The 23,874-nt window shown below is 43.0% G+C and overlaps 1 protein-coding gene across 2 annotated transcripts in view; it reads right to left on the reverse strand.

The window, feature by feature from the left end:
* Window positions 1-7,215: 7,215 nt before the first annotated feature.
* Window positions 7,216-23,874, reverse strand: part of selenoi (selenoprotein I) — a 33,564-nt gene continuing 16,905 nt past the window's right edge. Inside the window, exons 3-10 of one of the 2 annotated variants that reach the window (XM_060937618.1) lie at window positions 23,632-23,740; window positions 23,152-23,226; window positions 22,807-23,069; window positions 20,855-20,963; window positions 18,509-18,557; window positions 18,085-18,265; window positions 14,107-14,289; window positions 7,216-9,885 (exon numbers count right to left, since the gene is read on the reverse strand). In XM_060937618.1, coding sequence (XP_060793601.1) covers window positions 9,778-9,885; window positions 14,107-14,289; window positions 18,085-18,265; window positions 18,509-18,557; window positions 20,855-20,963; window positions 22,807-23,069; window positions 23,152-23,226; window positions 23,632-23,740 — 1,077 coding nt within the window. In that variant the 3' untranslated portion in view covers window positions 7,216-9,777. The remainder of the gene's footprint in view (window positions 9,886-14,106; window positions 14,290-18,084; window positions 18,266-18,508; window positions 18,558-20,854; window positions 20,964-22,806; window positions 23,070-23,151; window positions 23,227-23,631; window positions 23,741-23,874) is intronic. The other variant, XM_060937619.1, reaches the window with a different exon arrangement.

Below are 23,874 nucleotides of genomic sequence, written 5' to 3' on the forward strand. Positions count from 1 at the left end.
CCACCATAGCTTACTGTGGTCACTACAGGGGGTGCACTAATTTACCGCACTATTTAGGACGTTAGTACGCATCCTGACGGTGCGGCGAATCTAGCAACTTGTCAAAATAAAAGCTTACAATTAGTAAGCTTTTATTTAATATTAATAGCTTGTCAAAATAAAAGCATACAATTAGTGAGTCTGTACGAAAACCAGGATAGGAAAGGGTGATAAAATTCATCTCATCTCATTATCTCTAGCCGCTTTATCCTGTTCTACAGGGTCGCAGGCAAGCTGGAGCCCATCCCAGCTGACTACGGGCGAAAGGCGGGGTACACCCTGGACAAGTCGCCAGGTCATCACAGGGCTGACACATAGACACAGACACGGGCGCAGATAGAGGGTGGGACGGGTGGGATTCGTCCCACCCAGATTTAAATTCACCTCGTTCGGTCCCCCCCACTTATAGGGAGGAAAAAAACATCTATGCTGTCTTTCTTTGCATAAGGCAAACCTCACGGAAAAATCAAAAGACTAATTACCATTCGGTTTCTTGAGGTGCACAGCAGTACAGACATAGTTGCAACAACTCACATAAAACAAAACAAAGACTGATATTCGGTTGGTTGAGCTGCGCAGACTGCACAGGTTGCGAGCTCGAGCTTGGTTGCTATGGTTACCCACAACAAGTTTGACAGGTATATCGGGGACAGCTCCTAGTTCAGGACCCCAACACAGCATGATGAAGGGTGCCAAACCGAAAAGGCAGAAAACGATTGCATCATTTTTTTCCAAAAAACAACGACTGTAAGTAAACTGTGCCTTACTTTATCATATCACCTTGCAATTTTTTGATAGTCTGTTCAAAGTAATGTCGTAGTGAAAGTAAAATCGTACGGAGTAGAGATGCCTTTCTGGTAGCCTCCTTCTTTCGGTGGCAGCCTGTAGATACAGTGCTCAGAAGGCAGTTTTAATGTTTAATCTGGCGTTCCCTGCCATAATTTCAGCAAGCATATTGTTTCATAAGAAAACTTTGCGAAGAGTTGTTGACTGACTGCCGCTCACGCAACACACAGGCATAGTTAGAAAGTCAGGATGCACTGGTTTACACTTTACACACACACACACACACACACACTCGTAGGCTACGTGGGGGTGGGGGTGGTTTGCTGGCAGCTTTGTCCCCCCCAGTTCAAAAAACATATCTGCGCCCCTGGACATAGACAACCATTCACACTCCCATTCACACCTACGGTCAATTTAGAGTCACCAGTTAACCTAACCTGCATGTCTTTAGACTGTGAGGGGAAACCGGAGCAAACCCACACGGACAACATGCAAACTCCTCGTCAGCCACGGGGCTCGAACCTGGACCTTCTTGCTGTGAGGCGACAGTGCTAACCACTACACCACCGTGCCGCCCTTGCGTAAATTAATATATTTTAAATATTGTTGTTGGCTCCTTCGATCTCGAAAGATCATGGTGATCTGCGCCAGGGGTCATCCATCGGTTGTTGAGTTGCAGCGCCTAGTATGACTGTATAGGCCGATGCGTGAGCCGCACAGTCTGCTGCAGGTGAAGTTGCGTGGTCGGGTGTCTGTTGATGCCGTCTGCAGTCTCCGCTGTCGTCGGAGCCTCCTCTCCCCTTTCCTCGGCTTCCCCAACACCGGCCTTGGTGGTGGACCGCCCTGGCAACCTGGAACGTCAGAACAATGTGTCCTGGCCTCTCTGACGACGTCCAGCAAATTAATGATGCCAGGAAAACAGCAATCATCGATCGGGAGCTACAGAGACTCAACATTGACATTGATGTGCTGCAGGAGACAAGGCTCCCCTCCAGTGGTAGCCTCAAGGAGAAGAATTACACATTCTTCTGGCAGGGGCAGGAGTCATACGAGCACCAACTCTATGGTGTAGGTTTCGCAGTGCGAAACTCGCCCCTGTCCTCAATCGAACCACCTTCTGCGGGATCAGCACGAACCAGGACATCCAGGTATCGGCAGACCTTGGCAACATCCGAGCCATGTGCGATGGCATGAAGAAAGTTTTACGCACAACCTCCTTGTGTGACGAGCACCTGGTTCAGTAGGGAGCTTCTGGTGATGAAGTCCAACTGGAGATTTAAATATTTAAATCTCACACATTTTAAATATTAAAGATTTCAATATTTAAATCTCACACACAGCAACAAATGCAAGAGAAGACCAACTCAATAGATGTGAGCTCAGCTTCCCTAGGCCTCAAGATCCACAGTGGAAAGAGCAAGATCCTCAAGGTCAACACAAGCTGCAATACTCCCATCACCCTGGCAGGAGAAGCACGAGGAGAGGTGGATAACTTCACTTACCTAGGAAGTGTCATCGACAAACAAGGTGGGACAAATGCAGACGTAAAGGCACGGATAGGAAAGGCAAGAACAGCTTTCCGTCAGTTGGACAAAGTCTGGAGATAATCAGAACTGACGACCAGTACTAAAATCCAGATGTTCAACACAATGGTAAAACCTGTTCTATTGTATGGTGCAGAGACATGGTGAACAACAGCCAGCACACAACACAGAAAATACAAGCTTTCATAAATACCTGCCTTAAGAAAATTCTTAGAATCTACTGGCCTAACATTATCAGTAATGAGGACTTGTGGCACCGCACCAGGCAACAACCAGTAGGGACGGTCATTCTCCGTAAACGCTGGACATGGATAGGGCACACCTTGTGCAAACCGGAAACAAATATCACAAGAGAGGCCTTCACCTGGAACCCCCCAGGGAAGCAGAAGAGGGGAAGACCGAAGAATACATGGAGGCGGGACCTGGATGCTGATGTGAGGGCAACCGGCTACACATGGGAACAGCTGGTAGAGAGGGCCCAGGACCACATGAAATGGAGGGATCTAGTCTGTGGCCTATGCCCAAGGATGGGCAGTAGGCCTAAGTAAGTCTCCTCTCATCTCATTATCTCTAGCCGCTTTATCCTGTTCTACAGGGTCGCAGGCAAGCTGGAGCCTATCCCAGCTGACTACGGGCGAAAGGCGGGGTACACCCTGGACAAGTCGCCAGGTCATCACAGGGCTGACACATAGACACAGACAACCATTCACACTCACATTCACACCTACAGTCAATTTAGAGTCACCAGTTAACCTAACCTGCATGTCTTTGGACTGTGGGGGAAACCGGAGCACCCGGAGCAAACCCACGCGGACACGGGGAGAACATGGAAACTCCACACAGAAAGGCCCTCGCCGGCCACGGGGCTCGAACCCGGACCTTCTTGCTGTGAGGCGACAGCGCTGACCACTACACCACCGTGCCGCCCGTCTAAGTAAGTCATATATTTTAAAACATTGAGATATTATCAGAGATAATATCTAAAAAGCCCCACTATGTAGTTTAAAGACATTTATAATGCTGTTGGGGGGGGAATGTTTCAGGGAGTATCTTAATCCTACTAGAGCAGCGGCTCCAACTGTCGACACCTTAACAATCTTTTGGCCGTCGCAAAAGTAGAAAAGACTTTCAATACGTAAATTGTGCATGAATAATTACTCAAACTTCTACTGGAAAAAGTTGATTCCCGATTACTTAGCGTATCAGATCACATGACACTGTTCCACAATTATCGACATCCAGATAATTATTTATTTTAAAAAAATTTGATATGTGGTAGGTGGTACGGTGGCGTAGTGCTTAGCGCTGTCGCCTCACAGCAAGAAGGTCCGGGTTCGAGCCCCGTGGCCAGCGAGGGCCTTTCTGTGTGGAGTTTGCATGTTCTCCCCGTGTCCGCGTGGGTTTCCTCCGGGTGCTCCGGTTTCCCCCACAGTCCAAAGACATGCAGGTTAGGTTAACTGGTGACTCTAAATTGACTGTAGGTGTGAATGTGAGTGTGAATGGTTGTCTGTGTCTATGTGTCAGCCCTGTGATGACCTGGCGACTTGTCCAGGGTGTACCCCGCCTTTCGCCCGTAGTCAGCTGGGATAGGCTCCAGCTTGCCTGCGACCCTGTAGAAGGATAAAGCGGCTACAGATAATGAGATGAGATGAGAGACATTTTGTTAATCATTCGTCGTTGTTTGTATTAATTTCTAGTTTTGTAGTTTACCAATAAATGTCAACAGGCAATTGATGTTGTAACCACATGAAAATCCAGGTCAAAAGGTCACATGTAATTCCTCGAACCAAAATATAAAATGTCTACTGATATTGTAATATGTGGTAGATATTTACAACAAACTGCAAAAAAAAAATTCTGAATGGAATAGAAAAATCTGAATATTTCAAGCATGTAATTTTTTATAAGCTAGGAATTTAATTCTGGTCTAATTCTATTTATTGCAGTCGGATTCCAAATACTCTATAAACATTCCATTCTGTTATGAATCAGAAAAAATTTATTATTAAATCACAGCACTTTAATTTTTTTTAAAGTACTTCATCTCCTTCAACAATGTTACACAAAGATCGGTCCATAACAGTTGTAAATGTCACTTAATTCCACAGGGTGTCGATAATGGTGGACACCGGTGAAAGTGATCACTATTATCGACACCTCACGTGACTTCTCAAACGCGCGTTTAGATACAAAATGGCGACTGTCAAATGAAAGCGTAAGAAACAAAGCAGGTTTTGACAAGATCATCATGAAATATCGGTGAATTTGATCAGTAAAAACATGTCCATGATCTTTCCACCATGCTTACCTGCGATGATAACGTCTGGGTTTTCATCAAATTGCTGATCGTGCTGAAAAAATTCCATCTCAGGTAACGAGCTGTGTCATCAGACAACAAGATCAAAGGGTGAGGCGGGTCTTCCGGTTGATTAATTAACCAATAATAACTCTTGTAACTGAAACTCACCTTTGTAAAATTGTTTTTTATTGGTAAATCTGAAAAGGTGTCGATAATTATGGACTGTCGATAATTGTAGTCGCGGCTCTATAATCACGTATTCCAATTTACTTTAGACAAATCTGAGTTACTTTTATACAAAATTGCAGACAGTTACACATTTCCTGGTGTAATTTCAGTCTGTTTTGGTAATTAATTTGACTATATTTCAAGTAGAGGGCTTTACTCGCCTCGTCTTTGGGGAAAGGTGGACAGAAGTACAGATGGATTAGTAACGTGTCGTTTGCGAACAACTCGGTTCTTCGAGTCGACTCTGAGGTGAGCGTTTTAAACCAATTTGCATAAATTACCAGGGATGTTTTGTTTGGAGAAATTGGCAGTGAACCATTCTGGGACCTGAAAAAGTCAATTCTTATTGTCCGGTATAGAAGAGGAGGAGGAAAGGGGGAAAAAAAAGGAATCATTTGGAGCTGAAGAAGTCGACTTTTACTGGTCTCACTCTTATCCAAATGAATCAAATCCGGGGGGGTAGAATTATATTATAATGTGCTTTGCAATATATTAAAACACACACTGGTGAGTATTTGGTACATCACTAAAGATTACTGTCTGTAACAACATCTTATTTTCTGTTTCCTACAACCCCGATTCCAAAAAAGTTGGGACAAAGTACAAATTGTAAATAAAAACGGAATGCAATAATTTACAAATCTCAAAAACTGACATTGTATTCACAATAGAACATAGACAACATATCAAATGTCGAAAGTGAGACATTTTGAAATTTCATGGCAAATATTGGCTCATTTGAAATTTCATGGCAGCAACACATCTCAAAAAAGTTGGGACAGGGGCAATAAGAGGCTGGAAAAGTTAAAGGTACAAAAAAGGAACAGCCGGAGGACCAAATTGCAACTCATTAGGTCAATTGGCAATAGGTCATTAACACGACTGGGTATAAAAAGAGCATCTTGGAGTGGCAGCGGCTCTCAGAAGTAAAGATGGGAAGAGGATCACCAATCCCCCTAATTCTGCACCGGCAAATAGTGGAGCAATATCAGAAAGGAGTTCGACAGTGTAAAATTGCAAAGAGTTTGAACATATCATCATCATCATCTACAGTGCATAATATCATCAAAAGATTCAGAAAATCTGGAAGAATCTCTGTGCGTAAGGGTCAAGGCCGGAAAACCATACTGGGTGCCCGTGATCTTCGGGCCCTTAGACGGCACTGCATCACATACAGGCATGCTTCTGTATTGGAAATCACAAAATGGGCTCAGGAATATTTCCAGAGAACATTATCTGTGAACACAATTCACCGTGCCATCCGCCGTTGCCAGCTAAAACTCTATCTATAAAACTCTAACTCAAAGAAGAAGCCGTATCTAAACATGATCCAGAAGCGCAGACGTCTTCTCTGGGCCAAGGCTCATTTAAAATGGATTGTGGCAAAGTGGAAAACTGTTCTGTGGTCAGACGAATCAAAATTTGAAGTTCTTTATGGAAATCAGGGACGCCGTGTCATTCGGACTAAAGAGGAGAAGGACGACCCAAGTTGTTATCAGCGCTCAGTTCAGAAGCCTGCATCTCTGATGGTATGGGGTTGCATTAGTGCATGTGGCATGGGCAGCTTACACATCTGGAAAGACACCATCAATGCTGAAAGGTATATCCAGGTTCTAGAGCAACATATGCTCCCATCCAGACGACGTCTCTTTCAGGGAAGACCTTGCATTTTCCAACATGACAATGCCAAACCACATACTGCATCAATTACAGCATCATGGCTGCGTAGAAGAAGGGTCCGGGTACTGAACTGGCCAGCCTGCAGTCCAGATCTTTCACCCGTAGAAAACATTTGGCGCATCATAAAACGGAAGATACGACAAAAAAAGACCTAAGACAGTTGAGCAACTAGAATCCTACATTAGACAAGAATGGGTTAACATTCCTATCCCTAAACTTGAGCAACTTGTCTCCTCAGTCCCCAGACGTTTACAGACTGTTGTAAAGAGAAAAGGGGATGTCTCACAGTGGTAAACATGGCCTTGTCCCAACTTTTTTGAGATGTGTTGTTGTCATGAAATTTAAAATCACCTAATTTTTCTCTTTAAATGATACATTTTCTCAGTTTAAACATTTGATATGTCATCTATGTTCTATTCTGAATAAAATATGGAATTTTGAAACTTCCACATCATTGCATTCCGTTTTTATTTACAATTTGTACTTTGTCCCAACTTTTTTGGAATCGGGGTTGTACAAAGGCTGAAGCGCATTATGAACATTTTGTCTGCTCTCTCATGCACTGTATGCTCTGCATTATGTTTACACGTGGCTACAACACACCAAAAAAAACCCAAACAAACCACACCACCACATACGTATAGCGACAACCATGTTTGACAATCTGCTTTCGTTTAATAGGGCTTTGCAATATTGAGGGCACAATAAAGTACATCTGCATTTCATCACACCGATTATTTAGTGGTTCATAGTGAGCAGTTTGCTTAAGTCAATCCAAAAAAAAATAAAAAGGAAAAATACAATTTGATTACCCACTTACAAACACACAGTAAGATATTTAGTGGTTTACAAAAAAAAAAAAAAGGCGCTCCTCGAGATCCAGTTATAGAAATGTCACATTTTGAAGGGATGATCCTGAAACAGCGAGCACTACATCCAAGTATACAGTGAGCTGTTCTGCTCAGAGATTTCAGTACCAGTGTTATAAAGCTCGACTAACAAACAGCAGAACCATTAAAGGAATACTCAAGCGATTTTCAACTTGATGTCCATCTAAACTAAAGGATCTGTAGTGTACATATATGTGATGACCACAGACAACTTAAATGTGCATCTTCTGACTGGGAAATGAACAAAAATCTATATTTTTTACTCTAATCTCACATTGAAAGTCTAAGGGCAGACGTGTGAGCGGTCAATACCCTCCATATTCGTGCAAAAGTATTTCTGTGGAACGTTTTCACTAAATTCATTAAAGGAATTTGTAGATGAACCTTTAAATCTGGAACATTTTGCTTTCTCAGAAATAGGACTACTTTTTTCAAGAGAAGAACTGTAATACTTGTGTAGTGTGTGAACACAAACAGTTCAATTATACATGGGTAATTATTACTACAGAACATTCTGCTCACACAAATCTCTGATATTCACCTTACCTTAAACTTTCATTAGAGACTCCATTTCATGTGCGTTTACGTTTAACATTTTCAATCAAATTCAACATCTGCCCCAGACTTGAATTCTAAGTACGTTTTGGTTTTTAAACAGGTTTACTGCGAAAGGAAACTCGCTGAAATTCTTATCTGTGGTAAAAAAATCATACACGCCTCAGATCTGTCGATAGATGCTGGACTGGAAAAAACACTCGAGTTCTCCTTTAAATGTATCGCATCACTTTCGGGAACCTGATAGTAGAGAGCCTGTTTAAAAAAAAACAAAACTAAAATGTAACTAAAATTGAAAAATAAAATAATTGCTTAATTTACATGAGGTGCTGACCCCATGCCCAAAAAAAAAAAAAAAAAAAAAGGATTAAATAGCTGTTTAGTTGTTACACAGTCAACACAAAAGGAACTAATCAGAAACGTCCCAGAAAATTTCAGTTTTGAGTTGTTTGAGAGGAAGCGACTTTCTGCAGTCTGTTTGCTTGTGCATATTTGTGCTCCAGTGAGCGACAAGGTTACGTTCACACCACCTGGAGGATCTCAGAGGTTTCACTTCATCTGACCGCATTAAAAAAAAATGATTAGAACAGTAACTGCAGTGAGAATGCGTTATATATTACATCACCAATAACAAGTATTAACTAATGGAATTCACAGACTGACCCTGATCCTATGCATCATGAAGCGTTCCAAGTTAACAAGATGTTCGCTCTCTCGCACACACACACACACACACACACTACATACATTATAGTACACGCATACTGACACTCTGGACACGGATTTAAGCCGGCGTCCAATATTAAATAATAAAAAAAGACCTGAAGAAAGGGAACGAAAAGACGACAGAGGACTAGCGCTTTTATTGCGTTTAGAGAACGGAGCGAGGTGCTACTCGCTTACTCAGAGTGCGCCCTCTCCTGGACAGGCTTTGAAGCGCACTCTTCATTTAAGCACAAACTCAATAAAAGCTCACCAGTGAAGAAAGGAAAAGAAATCAAAAAGAACAGAACTCGGCAAGCCAACACACCATCACCAATGTAAAAAGGGGAAAAAAAAAAAAAGCAGCAGCAGCTGAGGTTCACTGGGGATGCCGGGTCAAAGGTCAGGCCCCATAAAACCACGTGTTGATCATCAAAGGAGCTTCTGAGGTCCATGAGTGGTTTATTACAGCTGATGCGCCGCCTGATGCGTTTGCAGTCAGGGCGTTTTCTTTATAGAAGTCCGATAAAACACCACAAGGAAGTACAAATCTAACCCGTTCCCTCCTTTCGACTTGCCACTTTTTCTACACTGTGATCCTGTAATTAGAAAAAAAGTCATTTTGGAGCTTTTTAACCTTTTGAGACTGAAAAGAAATCCAAGTATAATGGCCCGAGGCAAAAACGTACAAAACATTCATTAATGTGTTACACGTTAACACGTGGCTTGCTGTGTGTGAACGAGCATGCGTTTGTGTGTGTGTGTGTGTGTGTGGGGTTTAATCATTTCAGGCTCCCGACTGAAAGTGCATTTCCGTAGGAAACAAGTGAATCTGCTCAGCGGACACCGGAGAAGCCGAACAGCCTCAGCCAATCCCGTCGCGCAGCTCCACAGAGGACGAGAAACAGACACGTCTTCCGTATCACTACGTCCTGCGTGTCCGGGTGGGAGAAGACGTGTTCAGTCAGCAGCTTTTGGTTGGTTTCCTGGTTCGAGGCGTGTCTCAGCAGTGATGGGTTCAGCTTCGGCAGATCGAGGAGGACATCGCGACAGCTTAGACCTCTGCCACCGTCAGGCTGATCTTCTCCTCGTCCTGTCAGTCCGAGCTGGGCTTCTTCAGCGAGAACGCACAGATCTTAAAGTGACCGCACAGCTGTCTCACCTACAGACACACAGGGTGAAAAAGAGTGATACAAACCAGATGGATAGGGAAAGCCACCGATGAAAGATGTGTAGACGGAGAGACAGACAGCGAGAGTGAGACAGGAAGACAGAGTCAGACAGGTATACAGAGAAACGGGCAGAGAGACACAGGATAGAGAGAAATGGACAGAGACAGATGCACAGAAAGATGGGCAGACAGCGGTATAATAAAGACAAATGCAAAATCAGACAGACAGACAGGTGGATAAATAAACCAGATAGAGAGAGAGGCATATGGCATGGACAGAAAGACAGACAGACAGGCAGGCAGATGGACAGACACGTGGATAGGCACAGAGACAGGCAGACGGTTAGACAGCCGTATGGATAAACATGAACAGGCTGACAGACAGACAGATATAAAGACTTACAGGCAGACAGACGTATGAATAGGGAGATAGAAAGGCAGACAGACAGATGTATGAACAGAGAGACCGATATAAAGACTTACAGGCAGATCGACAGACAGATGTAGGGCCAATGATTTTCCGCGATCACGGAAAACGGACGGAAATTACGGAATTTTTATAGTGAAGCGGATTTTTGATTGCCAAACGGATTTTTTTGGAAATATTTTTTTTTTTTTTTTTAAGTATATCTGCGCTTGTATTCATTTTTTTTTTTTAAACATTGCTCGCGTGTCAAAGTGTAACTGCTGCAGAAGGCTTCTGCGTAACTGCCGCTAACGCCCAAGCAGACATGCCTTTCCGGTCAAGGCAGCTTTGTCGGTGACTGTGATTGGCTTGTGGCACACATGTATAAACATCTTCTAAATGACAGAAGATTCAGTCTCACGGAGACCAACACTAAACAACTTATGATGCTCTATCATAATGGCGATATTGAGCAGCATTTCTAGGTACTCAGAGCGCGCAATGATTGATCTGCAAGGAATATTCAGGACTGTCATTACAATCAAAGTTAAACTATTCTAGTCTGTTTGAGAGTGTGTTCTGTTAGGAAACATTTTTAGTACACCACAAACTCATGAAACAAAGATGGGTATAGAGTAATATTTTTAAACAGTCAGTTATGAGTATTGTCATTACAGGCTCAGTAAGTATTACCGAATATTAATTTATCCCTATTAATTTATCACTACTCTCAACATTATATATGCTATTATATTGCATATATTATATATGAGATGGATTTTTAGTTAACGGTGATCCTAGTTTCTTGATTTATCTGTATCAGTATGTCAAGTAAAGTATTTTGAGTTGTCTCAATCTGTGATTCCACTTTAATTTTTTTTATTAATGCAATTTATCAGCCTACTGTCAGTGTAGTTGTTTTATTATTAGTGCTGTCAAAAATGTCGCGTTATTAACGCGTTAACTTGACTCAATTTTAACGGCGATAATTTTTTTATCGCGAGATTAACACTCTGTGACATGATGCAACGCCCCGCACAGCCAGAGTCCTCTGCCCTCCCCCGAAGACCCACGGTGCTCGGCTTAAGTTTTGTTTTCCCATCGGCGGCTCCAGCCCCACTTTGCAGTGGCTGTGACAAGACGTGTTATGCTCTGCAATAAAAATAAAAAACATTGGTACAACCAGTGTTCGAACTATGCCGATATTTTCGGGGGGTCCCTTTTTTTTCCCTTGGGGGTGCTTGCACTTGTCTCAGAGCGCGGATCTCCATCGCGCGCTCACTTCGGATATGCAAATGCTTCCCGTTACGCACGATTGCTATGTCAATAAACATCATTTTGCCAATAGAGTGCTTCGAGATCAGCGCGAACCCGGCGGCGGCCATATTGGAAGTCAAACGTCGCTGTGTCAGTGCATTGTTGTTGCTCAGCGAAGCAAAATGCCGAATACGTGTGTCATTGTTGGCTGTAGTAGCCGGGGGGAAAAGGGTGGCAAAAGCTTCCACAGACTCCCTAAAGTCGTGACAAACCAGGGAATTGCAGCACAGGAGAAAAGCGAGCGGAGGAGACGACAGTGGCTGGCTGCCATTAACCGATCAAATTTAGGACAACTAGACTGTATCCGGATTTGTTCTGATCACTTTGTGACAGGAAGGTTAATATTGTCTTGAATTTCATAGTTACTAAAATAAATGTGATACAAACTATTATCTTTTCTATGTACTTTCAGCAATGATTAATGGATATATTTGTCACATTAGGTAGCTTATGTCTACTGCAGAGCATTGTTGCATCAAATGGCATTTAAGATCTAGGCCTAGTAATGTTTATGTACACATGCTGTTAGTACAAGTTACATACTAGGCCTACATTTTATTCACTGACTCAAATAATTGATAATTATGCGGCAACAAGCTGGGGTCAGCTTTCCATTCCTTCTCACTAACAGTGTATGGATCTACATTCCCAATGAAACGTACCTTCTCAGCATAACGCTCCCGTGCCTGCTTATCTAAACTATCACAGTAGTGCTCCATCACTTCAGATGTCTAAATTCTTAAAAAATCAAAGCTTCTAAGCCCTCTAACGCGGAAACGAATCGGTGAATGTTTACTCTATGATGTGTACTCTATGCGCGCTCTGGAGCGAGTGACTTCCAAGATGGCCGCGCCGACCGCATGGTTACTATTTTTAGCATCATCTCGGAGCACTCTATATTTTAGAGACCCCCCAACATTTCCCAAATCATGTTTTCAAGGGATCTCATGTCTGTTTCAGGGGATCTCGGATCCCCCGTGTACCCCCGTAGTTCGAACGGTGAGCAAGCCCATTCACTTTTTATGCTGATAAGAGAATTACAATGGTTTTTCATGTGACAAAAATGTGCGATTAAATTGCGATTAATCGCGAGTTAACTATGACAGTCGCGACATTAATCGCGATTAAATATTTTAATCGCTTGACAGCACTATTTATTATATATTTTTTTCATGAATGACTTCATCATGCAAAGGACCATTTGTGTCTAGGGATGCAATACTTTGAAACCCAAGTAAAATTATGCCAGCCAGAATTACTAAATTGGAGCCTAACAGAACAATTTTGAACTGAAATTGTGAAACGGAATTTTTCATTGTCCGAAATGGAAAAAGCCAGATTTTGAAACGGAAAATCATTGGCTCTACAGATGTATGGATAAACAGACAGGCAGCCAGCCAGCCAGATGTATGAACAGAGAGACAAGCAGATGAACAGACAGACAGGCAAGTAGAGAGACACATAGGTAGGTAGACAAACAGACAGACAAACAGATGTATGGACAGAGAGACAGACAGGCAGGTAAAAGACAGAAAAACAGGATGGCAGATGTACAAACAGGCAGATGAGAAACATGGGTGGATCGAAATAGACAGGGTGATTGTGTGCGCGCGCTTATATACGAGAGAGAATATTACACGGTTGCGCAAAGATATGAAATTTATCTTCAAGTGGCAAACATTCACGAGAGAGCGAAGTGAACAAGTGATGCATTTTTCAACACGAGAAGATAAACTTCATATCTTCACACCACTGTGTAATGTTCTTTATATTATATGGACACATCCACACACAAAAAACTACACAAGTTAATCAAAAGAATTTTAATTTTGAACCAGTTTGCCATTTTAACAACGCGTGTCTAGTCGGCGGGAAAACACTGGGAGTGATGTCATCGGAGCAAAATATCGGGAATTATCATCCATACGGGCCGCTTTTTTCATGGAATAAAAACATGTATTCTATTCCCTTCTAGTGGATTTACTGATGGCGTACAATATCATATCATATCGCTTATCCTCAGTGTATTACGCCACTCTCCCCAATGGAGAATGAGCATGCAATATTGTTATAATATTGCACGTTGTCAAGACACCACGTCACATGTCAGAGCTCATGCGAAGATCCAATGACAAAACTTTTCTGCTGCGCACAATCATTTCTTTGTCGGCCGGGAAAGAGAGAAGACGAGGTTAATTCAGTGCTCGGTTTAAGCACGAAATAAAATCAACTGAAAACTGAAACTTAAGACGCGTTGAACACCTGAAAGGCTACCAAACCTTCATTATATATTCTTCACGCATATTTACAAGAGAAAAAAAAAAAAAAACATACCAATGGACATCGAAAAACTGGAAGAGAGTGTTTATGTATATTTAAATAATATTGGCTGCCTTTTTTTCATGGTATATCAGATACATTTCGTTCAGCTAGCACAATATTGAAAAAGCAGAGCGCGCGCGCGCGTGTGTGTGTGTGTATATACGCACCACTGAAACTCCATAGTGTATGTGTGTGAGGATGACCACAGCTGTCCAAATGTACAACAGCACCATCTCACTCTGCTGCACCACGCCAGAGATCACCAGCAGTATCACCAACACCATCGGCACCAACAGCCAACTCAGAGGCTGGCAGCGTGTGTTAGTCATCTGACACACGATCAGCTTACACTGGGGGGGGGGGACAAGAGATCAGCACAACTGTAGCCTTGTACATCTAATACATTTATACATGTTTCTGCATATCAGAGAACACATGAACACAAGGTTATTGGAGAAGCAATGCATCATGGGGAATTACAGTATGACAGACAGCTGTGGCAACATTCTTTCAGTCTCTACGCTAATGAGAACGAATGAACGAGATGGTGAGCCACATTTCTCACATTAATCCTTTTTAAATTGACAGGGTTAAAGAAACTGACTCTGAGAGCAGTGCATTTTTTCATTCTGACAAATGATTCTTAAGATCTGGAACATTCACCACATTCCTACAATCACTACATTTTGTTACATTTAAAAAAAAAAATAAACTAGATAGAACTCGACGCCAACAGTGTCAATGGGGACGCCGCCGCCCGGTAGACTACACGTCTTATTAAGTTGTGATTTGGGGATGGACATTTGACTTCACAGTAAGGCAAAAAAAAAAAAGTCTCAGGTAACATGAAATACTAAAATAAGGTCGGTAGGTAGGAAAAAGGTTTTTTTTTTCCTTAATTTTTTTTTTTATTTTGTTCGAAAAAATTAACACAAGTAAACATCTTACAAAATAGTATTTTGGCACAGAATCCTTTATACCACACATCATAAAATAAGTGTTTTAAATCTTTAAACGAATAAAAAAAAATATTGCGAGAGTTCGAGTTATGATCTACGGAAGCGTATTGCTGCCACACTCAAAAAAATTGGCTTAGAATCAATTAATTACGTGAAAAGATATTGTTAACAAAGTTATCACGTTTTTACAATATATTTATCATGTAATAACATAACATCACGTAATTTCATGATACGAAATTATCACGTTATTTCATGATATTTTCATGTAATAACGTGAAAACACCTTATCAAGAAATAACATGAAAATAACGTCCTAGGCTAGCAGACGGCCTAGCCTACTGTAGAACTTGGGTCGAGCAAAAACACCAAGCAAAAACATGTCTGAATCCTGAATGACTCCTACTTGTATAAATAGGGGACTACATAGGCGGCAAAATGTAGTGTTTTTCCCTGCCATGGAAGTGCACTTGTATACTGAAGAGGAAGCAATTTGCATTACAGCCTTGAATGAGGATTCAAAATGGCGACTCGGCTCAGTTTTGCCTTCCTCCTTCAGTATACAAGTGCGCTTCCATGTTTATGCAGGAGGGCTGATAGAAGTGGCGAAACATTTTACTTTTTATTGTTTCTTTCACAACTTGAATGCATTGAAACAAAAAATTTTGACAAACTAACGCCGCTTACACTAAAATATCGAGGGAAATTTGTAATAAAAACTTTACGGTTGGCAATTTCGCCGCCGAAATTCTCGGTCGGTCGGGTTACCGGAAACACACTTTTTTTTTTTTTTTCATTATTTGGCCTAATCTTGACCTGGTGAAATTACTTGTATCAGCCTTGGAGATATTGTGTTCGCAAGGTTTTCAGACATTTGACCTCACACTGACCTTGACCTTAGACCTTTTGACCTCAAAATCTAATCAGTTTATCTTTGTCCCCAAATGCACAAACGGTGAAAGTGTGGTGAAATTCCTTTCATCTGCCTTGGAGATATTGTGTTCACAAGGTTCTCGGACAGACATTTGACCTCACAGTGACCTTGACCTTAGACCTTTTGATCTCAAAATCTAATCAGTTCATGTTTGTCCCAAAGCGCACAAATGGTGAAAGTTTAGTGAAATTCCTTTCATCAGCCTTTGAGATATCGCGTTCACAAGGTTTCGGGACGGACGCACGCACGGATGGATGGACAACCCGAAAACATAATGCCTCCTGCACCTTACGGTGGCGGAGGCATAAAAATAAATCCATATTTAAGTCTCATTAAATATAGCGGACACTGCGTTTACCTGGTATTTATTACAGATAAGAGTTAAAGCAGACTCCACAGTCAGTTGGAGTATACACAATATTTTACCTTCAATACGGACTCATTTTACTTGATTCATCTGAACTCCCCATTTAAGTGAATCCAACTTTGTAGGATTTTTTTAATTAATATAGTGAAATAGGTGCTACATCTAAATCCTAGTCTATCACCATGCACTTGTTTTAATGTAAAGATTCACACAAGTGATTCATTCACACCTAAGAATCGATTCACAGTTGATTCAGCCACTAGTCCTTTCTGAGTCTGGTTTGTCCTGTCAAGTTTTTCCTTGTCGCCGTCAGTTCCGGCTTATTCACTCCAAGTGTAAAATCTACATCTGACTTTCTGTAAAGTGCTTCGTTAAAAGCACGACAGGGATAAAATGGAGTTGAACCGATTTAACCTACGAAAGCAACAAGTGTATTTCTGGCTGGAAGCCTAAGTGTTAAAGCATGCGGTCTAATTTCCTGGTTACGAAAACAAACAGACTACAGTACAAACAGTGATCACGTCACTGTGTCACAGCACCTGTTAGGAGGGGAAACGTTTTACAGTGCAGAAGCAAAGACAGAAACTGTGAGAGGGAGACTAGTAGAGACAGACAGAGAGAGGGAGAGAGACCGACAGCGAGAGACAGAGAGAAAGAGGTGATACACCGACAGAGACGCACACAGACAGGTTCAGAGACATAGAGAAGACAGATGGGTGGGGACAGAGAGAGAGAGAGAGAGACAGACAGACAGACACAAAACCCAGAGAGCAGGAAAGACTGAGACAGATACAGATAAACAGAGAGAGAGAGAGAGATTCACTGACAGACACACACATACAGGGTCAGAGACATAGAGAAGACGGATGAGAGAGACACAAGACCCAGAGAGCACCAGAGACTGAGACAGATACAGACAAACCGAGAGAGAGAGAGAGAGAGAGAGAGACGCACACAGACCAGGTCAGAGACATAGAGAAGATGGATGGGTGGAGGGAGGGAGGGAGGGAGGGAGGGAGAGAGAGACAGACACACACAAGACCCAGAGAGCAGTAGAGACTGAGACAGATACAGAAAAACACAGAGAGAGAGAGAGAGAGAGAGGATACACTGACAGAGACGCACACAGACAAGGTTCGAAACAAAGATAGATGGGTGGAGAGAGAGAGAGAGAGAGAGAGAGAGACCCACGAGACCCAGAGAGCAGTAGAGACTGAGACAGATAGAGAGAGAGAGAGAGAGAGAGAGAGAGAGACACACACGGGACCCAGAGAGCAGTAGAGACTGAGACAGATACAGATACAGAGAGAGAGAGAGAGAGAGAGGATACACTGACAGAGACGCACACAGACAAGGTTCGAAACAGAGAAGATAGATGGGTGGAGAGAGAGAGAGAGAGAGAGAGAGAGAGAGAGAGAGAGAGAGAGAGACACACACACGAGACCCAGAGAGCAGTAGAGACTGAGACAGATACAGACAGACAAACAGAGAGAGACAGAGACGCACACAGACAGGGTCCGAGACATAGAGAAGATGCATGGATGGAGAGAGAAAGAAAGAAAGAAAGAAAGAAAGAAAGAAAGAAAGAAAGAAAGAAGACCCAGAGAGCAACTGAGACAGATACAGACAGACAGAGAGAGAGAGAGAGAGAGAGAGAGAGACAGACAGAGGACAGGTGGGGTAGAGAGAGATAGCAACAGATAGACAGACAGAGACACACACATAGAGAGAGAGCGACACAGAGTGAGAGAAGGAGAAAGTTGCAAACGCACAACACAAGAGGCCCCTTGTCTATATGACATCTTTATGCACACTAGAGAACACAATGCTGTGTGTGCGCACGTGCGGGGGGGGGGGGGGGGGGGGGGGGGGTGTGTGTACTCACAGTAACGTTGGCGAAAGCTGTTCCCACCATCATGCAGAAGATTCGGGGCTGCAGTTCTAGGATGTTGCTGGGAGACCGGATGACCCACAGTGTGGAGAGGATGAAGAGGATCGTGGGTGAGAAGAAGGGCAGGAGGGCCTCATACACAGAGCTGTGCTTCAGTGTGTTACTGCGATACGCCCTGCACAAAACCATCATCAGTCTCTGTAAACACTCTGACTTACACAACAGGCATACAAACAACACCCAAAAAGATATTTTGACTGGGTCACATCACACCACCCCATCACTGATGACCTTCCTAGAACACCACAACACATTTCTTACTTACGGTCCCATGGAAGTTTAATACAACAACCTGCAAACAAAATGCTATTTTATATTACTGACAATCCAAAAACAAATTCAAAGGCACTACACTTACTTGAAGATGTTGTAAAGGCTCATCGGTAACGTTACAGCAAACAAACATCCTGTAAGGCAGACAAGAGAGATGTTATAAAGAGACTTTATAAAGCTCTGTCACTCAGCAAGCCCTTAGAGTAAAACCATAACTCCTGAACAAGTAGGGTTTACTACCAAAACCAGTGAGATCTGAATAAAGTGGAGTTGTGTTTAAAAAAAAAAAAAAAAGCTTAAAGGAGATACGCAGAGCCATGGCCTCATTTCCGTTTATAAATGCCTTGAGACCTCAAGAATAGCACAGGAACAGTTTTAAGCATTAACAATAAATCTAATATAGTAATCTCATCTCATTATCTCTAGCCGCTTTATCCTGTTCTACAGGATCGCAGGCAAGCTGGAGCCTATCCCAGCTGACTACGGGCGAAAGGCGGGGTACACCCTGGACAAGTCGCCAGGTCATCACAGGGCTGACACATAGACACAGACAACCATTCACACTCACATTCACACCTACGGTCAATTTAGAGTCACCAGTTAACCTAACCTGCATGTCTTTGGACTGTGGGGGAAACCGGAGCACCCGGAGGAAACCCACACAGACACGGGGAGAACATGCAAACTCCACACAGAAAGGCCCTCGCCGGCCACAGGGCTCGAACCCGGACCTTCTTGCTGTGAGGCGACAGCGCTAACCACTACACCACCGTGCCGCCTAATATAGTAATTTTTATGATTAAAGTGATTTATATAGGTAGCGGTCTGAGCGAATGACCTTGACGTCCGTAACGTCACCGCAGGAAGTCTATCGGTCTCATCGCCATTTCCGCTATACTAAAACACAGAACTGACTGCAACTCCGATCCTCCATTTTGAGCTAATTTATCGCCATGTCACGACAGAAGGTGGATTTACGTTGCATTCAAGGCCCAAGAATGTTCAAACTGCAAAGATTTGGACGCGTTTTGCGAGAAGTTCACGGGCACATTGGGCGCCTACGAAGTGGTCTCTCCTCTGCTCTGCACATTTTACTGAAGACTTGTACGAGACCTCTGATCTGTTGAGAAGCGTTGGCTATAAGCCCGTATTGAAAGAGGGTGCAGTACCAACAATTAAATAAAACTACAAGAAAAGGAATTTATTTATTTAAAGGAAAGCGAGGTCAGTTGCACCAGTTCTCCCGGAGCGTGAGCCGAGGATTGTTGGCAAAACCCAGGACGGAACGGAACGGGACATATCGCTTGGGCAGTGACCTTCCCACAGTTGTTGCTAAAACCAGTGAAGTCCCATCCCCGGTTCCAGTAATTGCCTGAGCTGAGCAGTAATGGCGGAGTATTCTGTATGGAGAAAATGGAGAACGAGTGGAGCAGCCGTCTGATTTCTAAACTGGATATCGCTGCCATCTCGTCCTTACGTGGAAGAAGTGAATGAACGGAGAACTGAACGAACAACTGAAAGTCAGATTGTTTCAAAAACAATTGGCCACAAGGTTGGCCTTCAAGAAGCGAGAACACAGACGGGTAAGCTCCGACTCTCATTTGGATACAAAACAACAAAAAACAACACTTGTTGTTTACCTGCATTTAGATTAATACATGTAACTTGTATTGTGTGTTTAAGTTACCGGTATAAGATTATTTAATTTGCTTCAGAATGTGATCGTCTCAGTTCATCTGATTATTTAATGAGCCTTTTATGTTTTATCAGTGAAAATGCATGCATGTACATGTATGCTGCATAAGTTATAACAGCTATCCTGTTTTAATGAGAGTCAACCCACAATCAGTGAAGTCAAATCAGTCTTAGTTGAGCAAGTCGGTGGCGGTATTTCTTACTTTCACCATAAATTTTTATTTATATGACTTTGGTCTATAGCTGTCAAAGGCCTCGGCCTTAAAACCGGTTCCTACTGTGACGTCACGCACTCAGGGCGGGCTGGCTCAGCGGGGCAGCTCGAATACCAACTTTGCGGTCGAGTTTAACTCTCAAAAATATACATTTTTTATTCCCATTTATGCAGCATACAAGAGTCAAGGACGGAGACACTATCCACTCAGGGATTTATTTAAAAATAAAGGCTCTGCGTATCTGCTTTAAACAGGCAACAGTGGGGCGTTGCAGCGATAAGAGATGGCGGTATCAGTTTACAACCAAGCCTGATAAGGCTTTATTTGATGAAATTAAGAAGCATTAATCTGACATCAAAATGAATTCCTAAAATACAAAACTGCCCAGAGTTTGTGTGCTGCTTGAATGTCACAAATTAGTTGCAGTGAGTATCATCCTCCTTTTCTTCCACTTATTTTGACAGCAAGGCAATGTGTTGCGTCGTGGTGAACAGAAACCGATGTGAGTGCGAATCTCTCACCCAGGATCATGACGATGAAGAGGTCTCTATAGAGAATGTTCCAGATCAGTGGTTTGTACCACGTCTCCACGCCAACCACGGCTGTGATGATGTACACGATAGAGATTGTCTGAATGACAGAGTAAAAAAAGAAAAAAAAAAGATGAATGAGAAAGAGAGGGTGAGAAAAAGAAAAAAAGTAAGAGAAAGGAAACAAAATGCTCGGGTTCAATATAGCATAAGCATTTAAGTAATATTACAGCTTTATTTACTACTTAATTATATCATATAATATAATCCAATAATTACGCCAGGGGGGCTCACGCCAGGGGATTGACGTCAGGGGGGCTCACGTCAGCGACCTCACGTCAGGGGGGCTCACGCCAGGGGATTGACATCAGTGACTCACGCCAGGGGGCTCACGCCAGGGGATTGACGTCAGGGGGGCTCACGTCAGTGACCTCACGTCAGGGGATTGACGTCAGGAGTAGGGGCGGGCAAAAATATCGAGACGGCGATATATCGCGATACTTTGTCTTCCGATTCAATATCGATACTCAAAATTTGAATATCGATATTTTTTCAAATAATAAATCATGTTTCAGACGGGTTGTAAATCCAGTACGACTTCCGCACCTCCGCTCCGCAAGGTGTCGCTGTGCCGCTACCTCACTGCAAGGCACTCTTCGTCTTCTCTTTTTTCCCCCGGTGGTTGCAGTGAGGAAAAAAAACAAGCAAGCATGGCTGTTAACGTAAACCTAGAAACGCCGCCGAACTTTAAGGCAGATGTTTGGAGGCACTTTGGATTCCAAAGGAAAGGAGAAAAAAACAAAAAACAAAAAAAACAACAGTGAGCTGGACAAAGAGTACACACTTTGCAAAACCTGTTTCGCTCCAATTAGATATTCAGGTAACACAACAAACTTGCGAACTTACTTAGCACGACACCACCCCGACATATTAGCTCAGCCGGAGCCACCGAAACCCGACCCGAAGCAAACTACACTGGACAGCGCCAAAGTCCTCCCGTCTACTTCAGTGATGTGTGACTTACTGTAACTGTGAACTTAATTTTGTCATTTAAGGCCAAAGGCAAGAAGCTGCACTTTATTTTGCATTTTCAATTTTAGTGTGTGTGAGACACTGCATTTTATTTTGAGTATTTACTCAAAGTTCAGAAGAAACGTGATTCACTGAGGTTTCAGTTCAGTTTCAGTGTGTGGACACTGACCCACACTGCACTTTGTTTCATAATTGTGCTCAGGGAGACTAAGATGCCCACTGCACTTTTCAATGTGTTTCAGACAGTGTGTTGTTCCTGCAAATATGTTGTAACTTGCGGTTGTATAGTTACAATAAAATGGCATGGATAATTTGAATTACATTGTTTTGACTCAGTTTGTCCCATGAATTATCACTATCATCTGATGTACATACAACTCAGATTTTAAGATGCATAATGCAGTTTACATTTTTCAGTGAACTATGTAGAATATCGCAATATATCGCAAAATTCTGATATCGCAATATCGTGACTCAAGTATCGTGATGCATATCGTATCGTGAGGTCCTTGGCAATACCCACCCCTAGTCAGGAGGGCTCACGTCAGCGGGGCTCACATCGGGGGGGCTCACGTCAGGTGCCCTCACATCGGGGGGGGGGGCCTCACGTCAAGGAGTCTCATTAGGGAAATCATGTTAGTGATTCATATCAGGGAATCCTGTTAGCGATTCACATCAGGTAATCACATCTGGTGCTCCTATCTGGTAATTACATCAGAGATGCACAAAGATGATCTCCTCAGTGATTCGTATCAGAACACTTCTGCATCGTGTAACCAGCCAGCTCCTCGTAAATCTGCCCAAATCACTGACTCCTCTACCCCCGAGCCTGCACACCTGTGAATGCCCACTCAGTGGAAATATTTAATTTGTTTTTCTGTGCGTGTTTGCTGTAGGTGATAATCTCTTACCACTTGGCTGATGTCGTAGCCCCAGGGCAGGAACAGCACGCCGGTGTTGTATTTCTCCCAGTGTGAGAGGATGAAAGAGAAGAGGACGACCCAGAGCAGGCCGTAGAGTGTGAAGACACTGACCCCGCTCTCACCACGCCCGAACACAGAGTACATGGAGCTCACGAAGAACACACACGCCCAGCTGTCCAAGCCGTGGTCAAACAACTCGCCCAGGGGAGTGCTCGAGTTCGTCCTGCGAGCCTGCTTCCCATCAACACCATCTACACACACACACCCTTCACAAGTCTGTTGCTATTTGGAAAGATTATCAAAAGCCTTACTTTGGTACACACACACACTTACCTAGGGTGTACGCCAGAAAGTTGAAGAGGCCTGCAGCTATCCAAACCCAACTTGGCACGTGTGAATGACCCGCAGCTTAAAAAAAAAAAAAAAAAAAAAAAAACACATGTTCAGTTAACTATTGACTTGTGTAATTAAAGCGGGACAGTTCAGGGTGTGCTGGATGTTTTGCGGTGTTGTGTTTATGTTAATAAGCAGATGCTGACTCATAGGAAGTTACACTTTAGCCCAGTTGCTACAGGTAGACACGTCTCAGCTACTCAAAACAAGAGAGTTGAAAAAGAAAACGTGAAACAGATAAGAAAGTGAAAGTAGAGAGAGAGGGAGGAAAATGCATGCCTCAGCATTCAAAAACGATGAGTGGAAGATTGATTGATTGAGAGAGAGAGAGAGAGAGAGAGAGAGAGGACTTTGCACCTGATAACTTGTCATTACAACCAACAGTTCATCACCATCTCTCACACACACGCACACACTCACCTGAAGCGTAGAAGTCAAAGTCGTAGAAGGATAAAATGGCAAAGTTGAGCACCAGAAACATGAACCCAGTGAAGGTGATGAGGTTGGGGGCCAGCCATGTGGGCAAGATCTGTGTGTGTGAGAGAAAGACAGCGAGAAAAATGATACAAAAGAGAGAGTGAGACAGATTGTTGTTAGTGTATGGGGTGTGGTCTCTTTTGTAATCGTAAGAAGATCGAAGTGGAAAACTCATTAAAGTTGCAT

The sequence above is a fragment of the Neoarius graeffei genome, chromosome 13 (genome assembly GCF_027579695.1).
Source record: "Neoarius graeffei isolate fNeoGra1 chromosome 13, fNeoGra1.pri, whole genome shotgun sequence".
Taxonomy (NCBI): domain Eukaryota; kingdom Metazoa; phylum Chordata; class Actinopteri; order Siluriformes; family Ariidae; genus Neoarius; species Neoarius graeffei.